Source organism: Coregonus clupeaformis, chromosome 35, assembly GCF_020615455.1.
Source record: "Coregonus clupeaformis isolate EN_2021a chromosome 35, ASM2061545v1, whole genome shotgun sequence".
Lineage (NCBI taxonomy): Eukaryota > Metazoa > Chordata > Actinopteri > Salmoniformes > Salmonidae > Coregonus > Coregonus clupeaformis.
Genome location: NC_059226.1, coordinates 16,388,808 through 16,405,183, shown reverse-complemented (window position 1 = coordinate 16,405,183; position 16,376 = coordinate 16,388,808). Strand labels below are relative to the sequence as shown.

The window sequence follows — 16,376 nt, the reverse complement described above, 5'->3', positions numbered from 1 at the left end:
CGATAGTGGTCGATGAGGGCCCGCTCATTCCACCCTGCATCCGCCGCTAGAGTCCGGAATTCCAGGGCGAACTCCTGGGCGCTCCTCTTCCCCTGTCGGAGGTAGAATAGACGCTCCCCCGCCGCTTTCCCCTCAGGTGGATGGTCGAACACGGCCCGGAAGCGGCGGGAGAACTCCGCATAGGTGATAGTGGCGGCGTCTATCCCCCTCCATTCGGCATTGGCCCACTCCAACGCTTTGCCGGTGAGACAGGAGATGAGGGCGGAAACGCTCTCGTGTCCCGAGGGCGCCGGGTGTACGGTGGCCAGGTAGAGTTCCACCTGCAGGAGGAACCTCTGACACCCGGCAGCGGTGCCATCATACGCCCTCGGGAACGAGAGCCGAATCCCACTGGGTTCCGGAGCTTGGATGGGCGGACTGGCCGATGGGGGGTGGTGAGGTAGGTGGAGGTGTGGGTACCCCTCTGTTCTCCCATCGGTGCAGAGTATTTATTACGTCCCTGCAGGGCGGTCCCGGATTTGATTGATCCTGTCGTCCTGCCCGCGGACGCGCCTCCTCCCACGACTTCGGGCGCTGCTGCTGCTCCTGCTGATTCCATCGTTGGTGTGTAATTCTGTCAAGAATAGCTGAATGTGGATGTGGTGCAGGAATCAGGCGCAGGACACAGAAGCTTCGTCCAACACACTTTAGTAGACGACCAAGAAAATACAAACGGGCCTCAAAAGAGCCCGGAGGCGAGCGATTACGCACACCGTGCGTAAACACCGAAATACAAAATAAGTGCGCACACAAGTGCGAAACTCTCCAAAACAATGGAGCAAAACAATACAGCACCTGCTGACAGACGGACAATTACACACAACACACGACTAACAAAACGAGAACTTATAGGACACATAATTAACACTAAACGGAAACAGGTGTACAACTAAGACAAAACCAAACAAACATCGATAACATACAACGGTGGCAGCTAGTACTCCAGGGACGACGACCGCCGAAGCCTGCCCGAACAAGGAGGAAGAGCAGCCTCGGCCGAAACCGTGACACTCTGTCAGGAGGAATGGGCCAAAATTCACCCAACTTATTGTGGGAAGCTTGTGGAAGGCTACCCAAAACGTTTGACCCAAGTTAAACAATTTAAAGGCAATGCTCCAAATACTAATTGAGTGTATGTAAACTTCTGACCCACTGGGAATGTGATGAAAGAAATAAGAGCTGATATAAATCATTCTCGCTACTATTATTCTGACATTTCACATTCTTAAAATAAAGTGGTGATCCTAACTGACCTAAGACAGGGAATTTTTACTAGGATTAAATGTCAGGAATTGTGAAAAACTGAGTTTAAATGTATTTGGCTAAGGTGTATGTAAACTTCCAACTTCAACTGTATCTAGCCATTTTTTCCATATTAGCATAGACGTGACAGTCAAAACACCTCAAAACAATACATGGTATCAAGAACAAGTTTAAACGAGTTGAAACGAGCCACTTACGATTCACCACTTGACAATTTCTTGTCATTGTTGCTAGCTATCTGGTCATCTAGAACCATAACAACCATAACCATAACAGCTATCTGCCCCTTTGAAGCTCGTTTTCGTGAAGTTGTCAGATGTGGCAGAAATCTCAATGACAGACATGAAATAAAGACTAGCCTATATGCTAATGCTAACATAAATACATGAGGCCTCTGATAATGATAAAAACACAAAGTGGACAATGGTAGTAGTAACACAATAGTGCAGTCTGACCTAAATATGATATCTGGATGTTATTGTGAATGTGAGTTACCTGGGAGTTGGACTTGCGGGGGCTGCAGTCCTGTGAGACCAGTTTGGGGGAGCAGGGCGGGGTTGCCTCGGACGACACGGAGCCCCTGGCGCTGTCAGTGAACCAGGAGAAAGGCACGAACGAGCCAGAGGACCTGGACGGGCTCTCAGATGGCTCCCTGTGCAGAGAAAGAGAGATATTCAATATGCTAACTGAAAGAATCAAAATGGTGCCTCTCATATGCTAACTAGGTCTAATAGAGCCAAAATAGTGCCTACTTTATTGAAACAGAGGGACAGAGCCAAAATGGCTTCCCATGGACTCACCGGCTTCCCATTGACAGTCTGTTTGACTTGTCTTTTCTGACTCTCACATAGGAGCGTCTCAATGTGACCCTTCAGAAGAGCAAAAAAACTGTGGGTTAAAATCAACAGAAAGCACCAGTTTTGAAACTGACCAATTTACAATGTGTTTACAATGTAAACAGTATAAATGTCTGAATATTGTGCACTTACCCCAGGTCCAAGAACCTCCTCTTGGTCTTCTTGTCGAAGATAAGGCTGTTGTTGCCGGGGTCGGCCGGACTGGTGTCTCGACTGTCATCTGAAACTAACACTGAGAAACAATAAAACATTTATATTAGTACATTATTGATTAAACAATCCATTTTTTTATACATTAACCCACCATTACCAACATTTTGGTGTGGCCTTAATGGTATGGCAGTAATGGTGGTTGTGTAACAATACATTTATGGCTTAGCCAATAATGCACTTAATTGCTGCTTGTGTGTGTGTGCTGTGCCTCTTCAGGCTTAATATACCATAGTTATATCACAGGGCACTTCATTCTTAGTGTGGGGATTTGGATTGTAATAATTAGGCTACAAACAGATGATGATTTTCTTGCCATGCAGATGGCTGCCACTCTTACCCTCACTGTCTGGGTGTCGTGCCCGTCGAATGTAAACAGGCGAGCAGTCCGAACTGGGACACGACTTGGAGGGAGAGCTGTTGGGTGTGGTCACCAGGGCCTCCTGAGACGTGGCATTGGTCAGCTGGCGGTACCGCCCTCGAGGGGCTGGCGACCCGGTCCCGCCCTCCTCCGGGGAGCGCCGTAAGGAGGAGGTGTCGAAGGAGAAGACGGGGCTCCGTAAGGTGGGACAAGGGGAGGACGAGGAGAGGAGCGAATCAGGCGAAGGGGAGGAGCCTCCTCGCAGGGTGGCGTGGAGGGGGGAACGAACAGAGTGCAGAGGGCTGTCCAGACACTATGGCACAAATATTCAGAAACACCACAACATGTTTATATGTGAAGTGACTGAGACAAACAATAAGCACCCACCCACCCACCCAACACACACACACACACACACACACACACACACACACACACACACACACACACACACACACACACACACACACACACACACACACACACACACACACACACACACAGAGAGAGACAGACAGACAGACACACATACAGTACCAGTCAAAAGTTTGGACACCTACTCATTCAAGGGTTTTTCTTTATTTTTACTATTTTCTACATTGTATAATAATAGCTAAGACATCAAAACTATGAAATGCAGCACTCCATCACTCTCCTTCTTGGTCAAATAGCCCTTACACAGCCTGGAGATGTGTTTTGGGTCATTGTCCTGTTGAAAAACAAATGATAGTCCCACTAAGAGCAAACCAGGATGGCGTATTGCTGCTGAATGCTGTGGTAGCCATGCTGAATAAGTGTGCCTTGAATTCTAAATAAATCACTGACAGTGTCACCAGCAAAGCACCACCACATCATCACACCTCCTCCTCAATGCTTCACGGTGGGAACCACACATGCAAAGATCATCCGTTCACCTACTCTGTGTCTCACAAAGACACGGCGGTTGGAACCAAAAATCTCACATTTGGACAGACAGGACAGATTTCCACTGGTCTAATGTCCATTGCTCGTGTTTCTTGGCCCAAGCAAAGTCTCTTCTTCTTATTGGTGTCCTTTAGTAGTGGTTTCTTTGCAGCAATTCAACCATGAAGGCCTGATTCACGCAGTCTCCTCTGAACAGTTGATGTTGAGATGTGTCTGTTACTTGAATTCTGTGAAGCATTTATTTGGGCTGCAATTTCTGCTGCTGGTAACTCTAGCAAACTTATCCTCTGCAGCAGAGGTAACTCTGGGTCTTCCATTCCTGTGACGGTCCTCATGAGAGCCAGTTTCATCATAGCGCTTGATGGTTTTTGCAACTGCACTTGAAGAAACTTTCAAAGTTCTTGACATTTTCCGGATTGACTGACCTTCATGTCTTAAAATAATGATGGACTGTCGTTTCTCTTTGCTTATTTGAGCCGTTCTTGCCATAATATTGACTTGGTCTTTTACCAAATAGGGCTATCTTCTGTAAACCAACCCTACCTTGTCACAACACAACTGATTGGCTCAAACGCATTAAGAAGGAAATAAATTCCACAAATTAACGTTTAACAAGGCACACCTGTTAATTGAAATGCATTTCAGGTGACTACCTCATGAAGCTGGTTGAGAGATGGCAAGAGCGTGCAAAGCTGTCATCAAGGCAAAGGGTGGCTACTTTGAAGAATCTCAGATATAAATATATTTTGATTTGTTTAACACTTTTTTGGTGACTACATGATTCCATATCTGTTATTACATAGTTTTGATGTCTTCACTATTATTCTATAATGCAGAAAATAGTAAAAATAAAGAAAATCCCTGGAATGAGTAGGTGTTCTAAAACTTTTGACTGGTACTGTATATACACGCACACATGCACGCACCCACTCATGAACACAGTTAGGGACATATGAGTTTGGGTCAATTCCATTCCACCTCCTGTATAGTAAGCAATAATTGGACATGAAATTTGAATGGGAAAATGCTCATAACTGTAGTATGGTACTTTTCAAATTGTGTGCCAGTCCAATGAAATGCCTGAATAGGCTGGAATGCAATTTGAATTGACCCTAACTCTAGTGAGAGAAAATACTCAAAAACGACCAAACAACAGATATGAAGAGAGCGGGACACTCTCCAACGCCCTCCAAAATAGCCTAGGTAAGAGGCCATTGAGACATTCTCCCTTCTGATAATCTCCATATAATCTGAAATGAGTTCTATGACTAAGAAACTGATTTCATATGGATGGTTGTATGGTCTTTTACCATCTACAACTAAATGGGTTTGAATATAAAGAAGTCAACCATAAAATCTGATTGTCAAATGAAGCAGTGAAACATCACCACTGATTCAATGCCTGATTGAGTCAAGCTTTGTTTTTAACCAATAAGGATCTATGCAAGAGTATAGGCATGTACAGTGCTGTTAGTTATAGAGCTATAGTTGCTATGTTACTTAGCTACAGTGAGGGAAAAAAGTATTTGATCCCCTGCTGATGTTGTACGTTTGCCCAATGACAAAGACATGATCAGTCTATAATTTTAATGGTAGGTTTATTTGAACAGTGAGAGACAGAAGAACAACAAAGAAATCCAGAAAAACGCATGTCAAAAATGTTATAAATTGATTTGCATTTTAATGAGGGAAATAAGTATTTGACCCCCTCTCAATCAGAAAGATTTCTGGCTCCCAGGTGTCTTTTATACAGGTAATGAGCTGAGATTAGGAGCACACTCTTAAAGGGAGTGCTCCTAATCTCAGCTTGTTACCTGTATAAAAGACACCTGTCCACAGAAGCAATCAATCAATCAGATTCCAAACTCTCCACCATGGCCAAGACCAAAGAGCTCTCCAAGGATGTCAGGGACAAGATTGTAGACCTACACAAGGCTGGAATGGGCTACAAAACCATCGCCAAGCAGCTTGGTGAGAAGGTGACAACAGTTGGTGCAATTATTCGCAAATGGAAGAAACACAAAAGTACTGTCAATCTCCCTCGGCCTGGGGCTCCATGCAATATCTCACCTCGTGGAGTTGTGTGCAGTATTATGGTATAGTGTATAGTGACCACATAAAATACACAATAAATACCTGAAATCTCCCTTGGTGCTGTCTATACAAAGATGTCTCTCTATACTGTATTACCAAAACAAAACAAGACAAGGCCCTTGTGTTTTGTTATCACATGCTACAAGGTCATCATCAGACTACAAAGGAATGTGTCCTGTGGGTGTGCCTGTCCCTTCGAGAGTCCATGTCATCGATTGATTGGCTCTCACGCCTGTCACTCACCTTCCTCTCCAGACTGTCATCTCCCTCTGTGGAACTGACGCTGTCTCGGAAGCGAGAGCGAGATGGGCGGTGCCTCCTGGCTTTGACGGTCAGCTGGGCACGCCCCTTCTGTATGCTGTTGTCCAGCAGCTCTGTCTCTGGGATGGCCTCGTTTAGGTCTGAGGGAAGATCACAGTGAAAATGATGATATTCAGATCATTCAGGTCTGAGGGAAGATCACAGAGAAAAGCTCAAATAAGTACTGGACACAGATTTGAGAAGTGCTTTTTACAGATCCATTTGATGCAGAATGTGTTACAAGGAAAGCCCAAACCTAAACACTAGGCTACAGCTATTTTAATATATTCATTTCACCTGGGACCTAGAAAGATAAACTACTGGGCAAAAGCTAATTCCCTGCATGTAAAAAAATAAATCCTCTAATGTCTGTTTTGGACATTACGAGAAGGTTCAAGATGAGATTACAACCACCATACCATTTTACCACCTTTTACATGTCACACTGAGGAGTTTAATTGTTCAGGTGAAATGTGTTCATCTGATCCTCCCCCTGCTCTAACATCCTCTATCTGTGGTGAACCCAGAGGAACGATCCTTTTGCCTTCGATCTCTTGACCCCAATCTGAGCGCCCTTCAGCGTTTCCATCAATTATCTCTCCCTCCCCTCATCCCTCCATCCTTCACTCCATTCATCCAGCCCCCATCACCCAAATACATGACAATGAATTTCTTTAATCACATTGGACGTTCCCCTGTGACTGAGTCAGCAGAGGATTGTGGGGGATAAACATTGACCTACGACCTGGTCATCTATTTATTTTTTATTTTTATTTAACCTTTATTTAACTAGGCAAGTCAGTTAAGAACAAATTCTTATTTACAATGACAGCCTACCAAAAGGCAAAAGGCCTCCTGCGGGATGGGGGCTGGGATTAAACAAATAAATATATATAAATATAGGACCAAACACATCACAACAAGAGAGACAACACATATCTTACAGTGCCTTCAGAAAGTATTCACACCCCTTGACTTTTTCCACATTTTGTTATGTTACAGCCTAAATTGAGATTTTGTGTCACTGGCCTACACACAATACCCCATAATGTCAAAAGGGAATTATGTTTTTAGAAATGTTTACAAATTAATAAAAAATGTAAAGCTGAAATGTATGAGTCAATAAGTATTCAACCCCTTTGTTATGGCAAGCCTAAATAAGTTAAGGAGTAAAATGTTGCGTAACAAGTCACATAATAAGTTGCATGGACTCACTCTGTGTGCAATAATAGTGTTTAACATGATTTTGGAATGACTACATCATCTCTGTACCCCAAACATACAATTGTCTGTAAGGTCCCTCAGTTGAGCAGTGAATTTCAAACATAGATTCAACTACAAAGACCAGGGAGATTTTCCATTGTCTCGCAAAGAAGGGCACCTATTGGTAGATGGGTACAAATAAAAAAGTGGACATTGAATATCCCTTTGAGCATGGTGAAGTTATTAATTACCAAGGGAGTGGGCTCACTCACAATTTTGCCTAAGAACACAGCTATGAAGAAAGAATGGTACCAACACATCCTCCGAGAGCAACTACTCCCAACCATCCAAGAACAGTTTGGTGACGAACAATGCCTTTTCCAGCATGATGGAGCACCTTGCCATAAGGCAAAAGTGATAACTAAGTGGCTCGGGGAACAAAACATCAAAATGTTGGGTCCATGGCCAGGAAACTCTCCAGACCTTAAACCCATTGAGAACTTGTGGTCAATCCTCAAGAGGCGGGTGGACAAACAAAAACCCACAAATTCTGACAAACTCCAAGCATCGATTATGCAAGAATGGGCTGCCATCAGTCAGGATGTGGCCCAGAAGTTAATTGATAGCATGCCAGGGCGGATTGCAGAGGTCTTGAAAAAGAAGGGTCAACACTGCAAATATTAACTCTTTGCATAAACTTCATGTAATTGTCAATAAAAGCATTTGACACTTGTGGAATGCTTGTAATTATACTTCAGTATACCATAGTAACATCTGACAAAAATATATAAAAACACTGAAGCAGCAAACTTTGTGAAGACCAATACTTGTGTCATTCTCAAAACCTTTAACCACGACTGTAGACACTCTAATGTATTTGTCCTCTTGCTCAGTTGTGCACCGGGGCCTCCCACTCCTCTTTCTATTCTGGTTAGAGCCAGTTTGCGCTGTTCTGTGAAGGGAGTAGTACACAGCGTTGTACGAGATCTTCAGTATCTTGGCAATTTCTCGCATGGAATAGCCGTCATTTCTCCGAACAAGAATAGACTGACGAGTTTCAGAAGAAAGTTATTTGTTTCTGGACATTTTGAGCCTGTAATCGAACCCACAATTGCTGATGCTCCAGATACTCAACTAGTCTCAAGAAGGCCAGTTGTATTGCTTCTTTAATCAGCACAACAGTTTTCAGCTGTGCTAACATAATTGCAAAAGGGTTTTCTAATGATCAATTAGCCTTTTAAAATGATAAACTTGGATTAGCAAACACAACGTGCCATTGGAACACAGGACTGATGGTTGTTGATAATGGGCCTCTGTACGCCTATGTAGATATTCCATAAAAAAATCTGCCATTTCCAGCTACAATAGCCATTTACAACATTAATGTCTACACTGTATTTCTGATCAATTTGATGTTATTTTAATGGACCAAAAAATTGCTTTTCTTTTGAAAATAAGGACATTTCTAAGTGACCCCAAACTTTTGAACGGTAGTGTATGTAATTAAATTGTATCAGTGTTTTCTATACTTCCCCTCTCCCTCTTCAGGAACAGGTGTGTCAGTACAGTGATGGTGAGACACAGAGGGGCCAGATGTGAGTGAGCCAACTAATAGGATTCATATGATACCTCCCTTACACCATGCTGACGCTCAGATCTCATCACAGACTGTACTGTACTGTACTGCACAGCACTGACTGCTTTATACCAGAGGATCTAACACCAGCCAGTCAGCCGAGACAGACTAAAAATAAGATACAACAGAGGAAAGTTGTGAGACCTTTCATCAGCTATGAACACAATATCACTGAAGCTCTCTTCTCTGATGCTCACTACAGCCATTCAGGTTTGGGTAAGATTTTTTAAATATATAGTATAATATGCACATGTAATTACTATCTTGTCCTGGACAACATTAGGCTAAATAGCTGAGAACCTATTTTCAAAGGATCCCACCACCGACACCAAAAGTAATACAACTCAGAAAAAAATAAGCGAGATAAATCAAAGAAGAGAGAGAGAGAAAATGTGACACAATGTTCACACAAATGTTTGTGAGATGTGTGAGAATTAAGAGAAAATCACAAAATCTAAAAATCGACTCATCTTTCTTGATGTGCATACCCTATTCCCTCTCTCCCATGGCTGAGTGCTCACTCTAATGTAATTGGTCTTTAGTCATGTAGAAATGCCCAGGCAGCAAACTGTCCATGCAGGCACTCAGTGGGGTTCAGAGACACTGGGATAATGATAAGGAAGGGAGTGTTGATGAACACACTCGGACACAAAGAACATGATGTTCAATGAAGTATAAAGAATTTTTCAATTTAATCTCCTTAGCAACACAAATGTGCCCGATTTATTTACAGCTCATTTAAATACGTTGTTTTTTCAATATTCTGAGTCAGAATGTGAGGGAATGTTTCCCTGAACTGAATTGTGGTACAGACGACTCCCACTATTTTTCATTGAATGCAGACAAACAATTTAAACTGCATTACAGTTAATGGTCATTGCGCCTAACAAACATCAATAATGACTCTTCATGTAAACCTTATGCGGTTTCGGATTCTGCATATGACTCATAGCATTATTGTATTGTCATTGGCATGACACCTATTGAGCAGTCTGAATAAAAGGGCAGGTGTGGCAGATCACATTAAATTACCAGAGATCCATTCTCATCTAGGAAGACCACAATGCACAATGAGCTCCAAAATACTGCAGCACTTCCACTGGACAAAGTCCAGGTGGACTTGACTGTGGTCGGACAAATTTTGACGTCGCTCTCTCTACACTGTCCTAGCTTACGACATTGTCTTAAGATGAGGGGTTGAATTTGAGAATTAAAGTATAATGTCTATATAACTCACTATGGCTATATTCAGATCCCTGTTGTTCATTCATTCAAATTGTGGTCGCATCCCAAATGGCACCCTGATCCCTACTTTTGCACTACTTTTGACTAGAGCTCTATGGGCCCTAGGGAATAAGGTGCAATTTGGGGTGCACTCTGTAAATCAATGTTTGTGCTGCTCAGTGACCCAGCAGTGGTCAGATGGAGGCAGTGACATTTTCCATTCGTAGCGCTGTCATCAGCCTACTGACAGGGAAGGCTGAACCCCCAACTGGCCTTTCGCCCGCTCGGTGCATGTTATGTGCTACAGACTCAGAGATGGAGGAGACCTGTCTCCAATACCTTTTCATGCACCTCACAGTCGACGAAAGGGAACCTCCTTCACTTCGGAAAACACGACTCATCAATAGCCATCTGCTATCTTACATTCGATCCAAATTAAAAACAGCATACAGTACATATCACCAGGGGTTGGAACCGGTTCAGGGAACAGAACCGAAAACCAGAAAGAACAGCATTTTTCAAGGAACAGAATCAAAACCGGGAAGGAAAGTGATCCATACTATTCTGGAACAGAAGCGTTATTTTAAAAGCATGGGAACCGGTTGATAACATTATTGTACGTGCCGGGTATCCATTCGCACAACAAAATGCAACAAAGCTCCTATGCAAAGCCCTCACTCTTATTCCAGTGTCTGCCTGCCTACCTGCTAGCCTACTACTGAAGTTACAAGCATGATTCAGAAAGGAAGGAGAGAGATTTCTAATTAACTTTTTCAACGCTAGTTAAGGATACGAAATAGTTATCGCGTTTAACATTGGATTTATTAACTACAAATGTTTTTTTAAATTCTGGTGCCACTCTGCACACACAAGCTAGCTAGCTAGTTTTGGTCCAACGCTAAACCAACTCTCTGAAGGTCAAAGATATTCAAAGTTCCTTCATAGAAGCTGCTCCTCCAAAGGTATAATTCTGATTATTAACGGTTACTTTTTTTGGGTTCAAACCAGTTCAGAACTGTATTTTGCTGGAACTGAACAAAAAAATAATAATGGTTCTGTTATGAACGATACGATTGGTGGGAGAAAAAAATTGGTTCCAACCCTGCATGTCACACATCCTTCCAGAAATAGAATTGAACACAGAAGTTAATTGCTCTAGTAGTGTAGTCGAGTGGTACATCCTTGCAGAGCAGGCTAAAACTCAAGCAGCACTCAAAGCTAATTTGTATAGATAGACACCACTGGGTCTAGCTTGGGCTATCGAGTCCAAAACCACAACACTCCAACTCAGTGTGGTAGAGTGTAAGGTTCATTACATTCCATTTTCTGCAATCTGGGGGTGAATGGAATTGAGTGCTTGGCGTTTCGGATTGGTGCTGCATTCCTCAAGCTGGTAAGGTGGTGGTGGTTGAGGTTACTACAAAACCATGGTGCTTGCCTACGGAGCTGTGAGGGGAACGGCACCTCCTTACCTTCAGGCTCTGATCAGACCCTACACCCAAACGAGGGCACTACATTCATCCACCTCTGGCCTGCTAGCCCCCCTACCTCTACGGAAGCACAGTTGCTGCTCAGCCCAGTCAAAGCTATTCGCTGCTCTGGCACGCCAATGGCTGAACAAGCTCTCCCACGACGCCAGGACAGCGGAGTCACTGACCACCTTCCGGAGATACTTGAAACCCTACCTCTTTAAGTAATACCTGGAATAGTATAACAGTAATCCTTCTACACCCCCCCTCCCCCAGTGGTGGTTGTCCCACTGGCTATCCTAAGTTGAATGCACCAATTTGTAAGTCCCTCTGGAAAAGCGCGTCTGCTAAATGACTTAAATGTAAATGTAAAGCTAGCAATCAATGCTACAGCTACAGCAGCAGCAGAGTGAGTTCCCAGTGGGATGCAGGCCAACCAAACTCTCTCTCTCTGTGGCGGTCTGACTGATAATCATCCATACCACAGGCCCCTGAGTCAGCCCTTTTCTCTCTCTGTTGGAGCGGAGCTAGGTTGGAGTATGATACAGGCTCTGTTTTGGGTTGTACATGTTTGGTTTAGCTCCCTGAGTGGTAATGTAAAGGTTGGTTTACTATATGATACATGCTTTGTATGCTGAAGCAAGATTTGGATCAGTACAACTGAAGCCTTAAACAAGCTTTATATGAAGAATTTCAGTGTAAGGTTTGAGTGGATATGAACAATTCTCAGCCTAAAAAGATTGAAACTGTATGGCGTTAGGTTGGGTTCAGTGTGTTATGGGCTGTGTGCTATGATAGCAGCGTGAGTGCTGGTTCAGTATGACATTGTCTTTGTGGTTCAGTGGATGAGCTGTGTATTGGCTGCAGCCCTATGAGTAGAGTGAGGTCTGTCTCCGTGGTTCAGTATTAGGATGTACACAGCCAGTAATGAAGGCAGACAGGCCGAACTGCCGCAGAGGGAAACTGTGTTCTCTACCACGGAGACCGAGCACAGCCACCCCAAAGACAACAGACAACAACCTCAGCAAACAGGAAATGTCAACCGCAACAATTTTACAGGGTGAATCCCTCACATTAAAAGACAACATTTCTTGGCTCCAGTATCTCAACCCTCCTGTTCACATTGTTGACAACATTATACGAGACTACAAGGAGGAGTAAAACGGGGTGAAGTAGGAGGGTGAGCTGAGAGGCCAAGAATCACCTCTCCATTCTGTTTCCTTTCTGTTCCATTCTGTTACCCCCTGCGGTGCACATTATCCCTCCTGCTCTTATTAGACCTCATCTCTGTGCTAAGAGGCACCATTAAATATTGACCCAAACCAGGCCACACCCCCCTCTCATCCCCCATAAGCCATCATCCCACCCCTTATTGGATTCTACACAGACGATACATAGAGTAGGAAGGAGAAAGACATATTACAACCCACCCCCACTATAGGTATACAAAGCACACTACCCCCGACTCTACATTTCCCTGTGGGCCTTTCTGGAGAGGTATGAAGGTCAATCTCACAGGCGCATCACTAGAGGAAAGTGGGGTTGGTGTGTACAGCATATTAAGAACACACCAGAGAGCTGGCAAAGCAAACAAGATATGGTCAGTTCAAAAATGTGTATTAGTGTCACCCACTACCACATTTCGAGGCTGTCAGGCTGATCCACTGGCTGTTTTGTTTTGTCTTATTTAGTGACTGGATATCTGAAAGATGTGCTGTGGACGCAAACACACTCTAAAAATCCTTCATAACCGTGCCAGCGAATGACAGGCAGGTAGATGCACGCTTCAATGTTAGCCAAGTGAATCCATAATACAGTTTTTCAGAGGAGTTGAGCACATTTGGGGCGTCTGGGCCAATAAGACAGGGTCAGAGGATTGGGGGGGGGGCGGGTATGCAGAAGTCGGCACATTGGGGAATTGGACCTGACACCGCTGAGACCCAAATGGCTGAGTCCACACAAAGGCTGATGTTCCACATTAGTGCTGGGATGTCTTATTCAGGGAGCGAGAGGTGACCTGGGAGCTGCTTCAATGGGGAATAGGGAGTATTTATAGGACTCTGACTGAGAGGTAGCTTGGTCACTGTTGGTTACAACGTTTTATACAAAGGTGCTGTGATGTAGAAGTCTGAGTCATAGCCTCTTTAGGAATTGATTTTCTTAAAATAGGACATGGAGTGTGTGTGCGTAAGTGTGTGTGCGTGCATGTGTGTGTAGACTGACTAGACCGCCCTTTTAGCTGAGAAGTGCAGTCATGAGATTTCATAGCATAGGACTTCCCACTCATCATTACAACAACAGACTCCCTCATGTTCCACATCTTTCTCTGGCCCATGGTATTCAGAAAGTTATAGGACCAACACACAGCACACACAGAGTTTTATCTCAGACACCACACACAATTTCTGTGTGCCTCATATTGTGTATCTTACTTTGAGAGATATACGCACACAAACACACAATCTTCGTTCATGTATCACATATACAGCACTCATTAAATGTACGAGACACAAACACACACACTCTGAGAGAGAGCGAAACACTCACCAAAAACATTTTCTGTCTCCTCCAGCTGTGTGGCAGACATGGCGCAATGGGCACTGTGAAGAGAGAGGGGGTAGAGAGAGAAAGAGAGAGAGAGAAACGGAGATGGAGAGGGGGATAGAATTCTAGATTAGGTAGAAACAAAAACATAACAGACTACAGTGCAGAGAGAGAGAGAGAGAGAGAGACAGAGAGTGCAATGAGTCGCTGCATTTATGTATATCGACAAGTTTAGTCGGCCGTGTGAACAGCCTGCAGCCCTTAGCTTAGCTTCACCACCCTATCATCTAACAAGCCTCCTCGTCTCGTCTGTCTGCTGCAATGCTTAGCCCCGTGGCTGTTTCTCCCTGGAAGAACCCTTGAGGAAATCACATTAAGAATTCACCAGAAAACGAGCAGCGAGCAGCGAACCCCCCCCCCCATTTCTACTCACACTCACACACACGCGCTAATGGGCACGTCTGCCCGGGAGCATAGTCATCGGGGTGATTGATCACGAGCGCTCAGCTGATCGTCGCACTGCTGACCCATTTCCCTGCTAGCCAGTTAATTAAACATGAGAGGATGAGAGATGTGCACAAACACACAGGGGGTTCCACACTTTTCTAAAGGAATGGCTGCATGATAAAGATGGATGATGTGTGTATTTGGGCTGGAAAGGGGTTTGGAGGTGGGTTAATGCATTACATCTCAAATGGAGGGTGTTACACTGTAGTATAAAGAATAGGTATTTTAGTGGATCAAATTTGAAATATACCTTAGACCTAACTCCGCAAACAAAAACGAATAGAACATTCAGGATCAAATGAAGATAAATGAGGTTGTTGTAACATTGTTGCAAATGAAGATGATTCAAGTTGCTCCAAGCTAGCTTGGGTTGTCCTGCGAATCACCCAATCTTGTGCCCGTTAACTCACCTGTCTTATCTGTGAACTCCAATCGACACTCCGGACAGTATCCTTTAGGTCTATCCTATCTTATCCCTTATCAGAAAACTGTAACGGATGGTAGCTCTGTGCTTGGGGAACACAGTACTGGTCATTATATGGCTACAATAACAGTTGTAAGCATTGGACAGAGTTCGTTGCAGTCTGTGAGAACAGTCGGCGATTATTTTCTTTAAAAACATAGCTGGGCTTTTGTTTTTCTCTTCAAAATCCACTTCTACCAGAACTGGCCTGGGGGTAAATCCAGTCAATAATAAACTCACTGCATTAGAGTTTGTAACAAACATCACATCTGTGAGAAACTGCCTCAAGACACTTCATTCTTCGCATAAAAAAAATTCAGCACAACTTCATACAAAGAAAGTATTATCCAAAAGTGCAGTGTCATCATGAATGACGCACCCTCTGTTTTTAGACATTCAGTTACTTCTCTTCTTCTGATAGACCGCACACAACCGCTAATCCAGCGAGTGCTAGGCAGCATAGCATCCCCTTTAAGACACTATCAAGAGTCTCATGGAAGGACTCATTGAATATGTGACACCAGATAGCTCCATGCTCCTATCGTTTGACACATGAAAGCCAAGCAAAACCCCTTGGTTCCACCTATCCAGTCTTAGAGCCATGGTCAAAATGGATAGAAACGGAGGCCATTTGATAGTAATGGACAGCCAGTCATTTAAATCAATGATCATCAGAGAGGAAGGAGATGAGGAAAGGTGGCCTTTTGATAGTAATGGGACTCAGCCTAAATCTACTCTGGTTTGTAGATGGAGAAGCCACTAACAGTGTGCTGACTGCACCATCTACCAGGCCCAGAGGGGAAGAGGGGAGGTGAGTGGACAGGGGGCCCAGGAGAGGCCATCTGCTGCCTACTGCCCGTGGCCCTGTAGCCTTGGCAGGGCTGCCCTGGCCCCCATATGGACCTGGCCTGGAGGAGGGGACACTTCAGATAGGTGCAGGACACAGCAGCATGGTTAGCACAGCACAGGGATATGTGTGTGTGGGAGGGGGGTGAATGCGCTCTGTGCGTGCGTGTAAGTGTGAGTCCCAGTAAGACAGAAAAGATACGGAATGCAAAGACAAGTCCTGTATTTGAAAAGACAGACATCAATAAATAGACTAAAAGGGCAAGTAAACATACAAAAGTGGGATGAAAACATCAATGTTATCCTAATGAAGGAATCATTTTACAGCTCCATGATACAACACTTAAAAGAGATGACTAATATTGTCCTTAAATAAATACATCCTAAAGTGCTTTTTATTGTATGAGTCATCCATTCGATAACCTCTGCTAGTAAG

The 16,376-nt window shown here is 43.9% G+C and overlaps 1 protein-coding gene across 1 annotated transcript in view; it reads right to left on the bottom strand.

The window, feature by feature from the left end:
* The window catches only part of LOC121569637 (sterile alpha motif domain-containing protein 14-like), a 37,027-nt gene that overhangs the window by 16,361 nt on the left and 4,290 nt on the right, over window positions 1-16,376 (bottom strand). The window contains exons 2-7 of the mRNA XM_041880761.2: window positions 14,128-14,180; window positions 5,992-6,149; window positions 2,710-3,043; window positions 2,292-2,391; window positions 2,103-2,171; window positions 1,798-1,954 (exon numbers count right to left, since the gene is read on the bottom strand). Of these exons, the coding sequence (XP_041736695.1) occupies window positions 1,798-1,954; window positions 2,103-2,171; window positions 2,292-2,391; window positions 2,710-3,043; window positions 5,992-6,149; window positions 14,128-14,167 (858 nt within the window). The 5' untranslated portion in view covers window positions 14,168-14,180. The remainder of the gene's footprint in view (window positions 1-1,797; window positions 1,955-2,102; window positions 2,172-2,291; window positions 2,392-2,709; window positions 3,044-5,991; window positions 6,150-14,127; window positions 14,181-16,376) is intronic.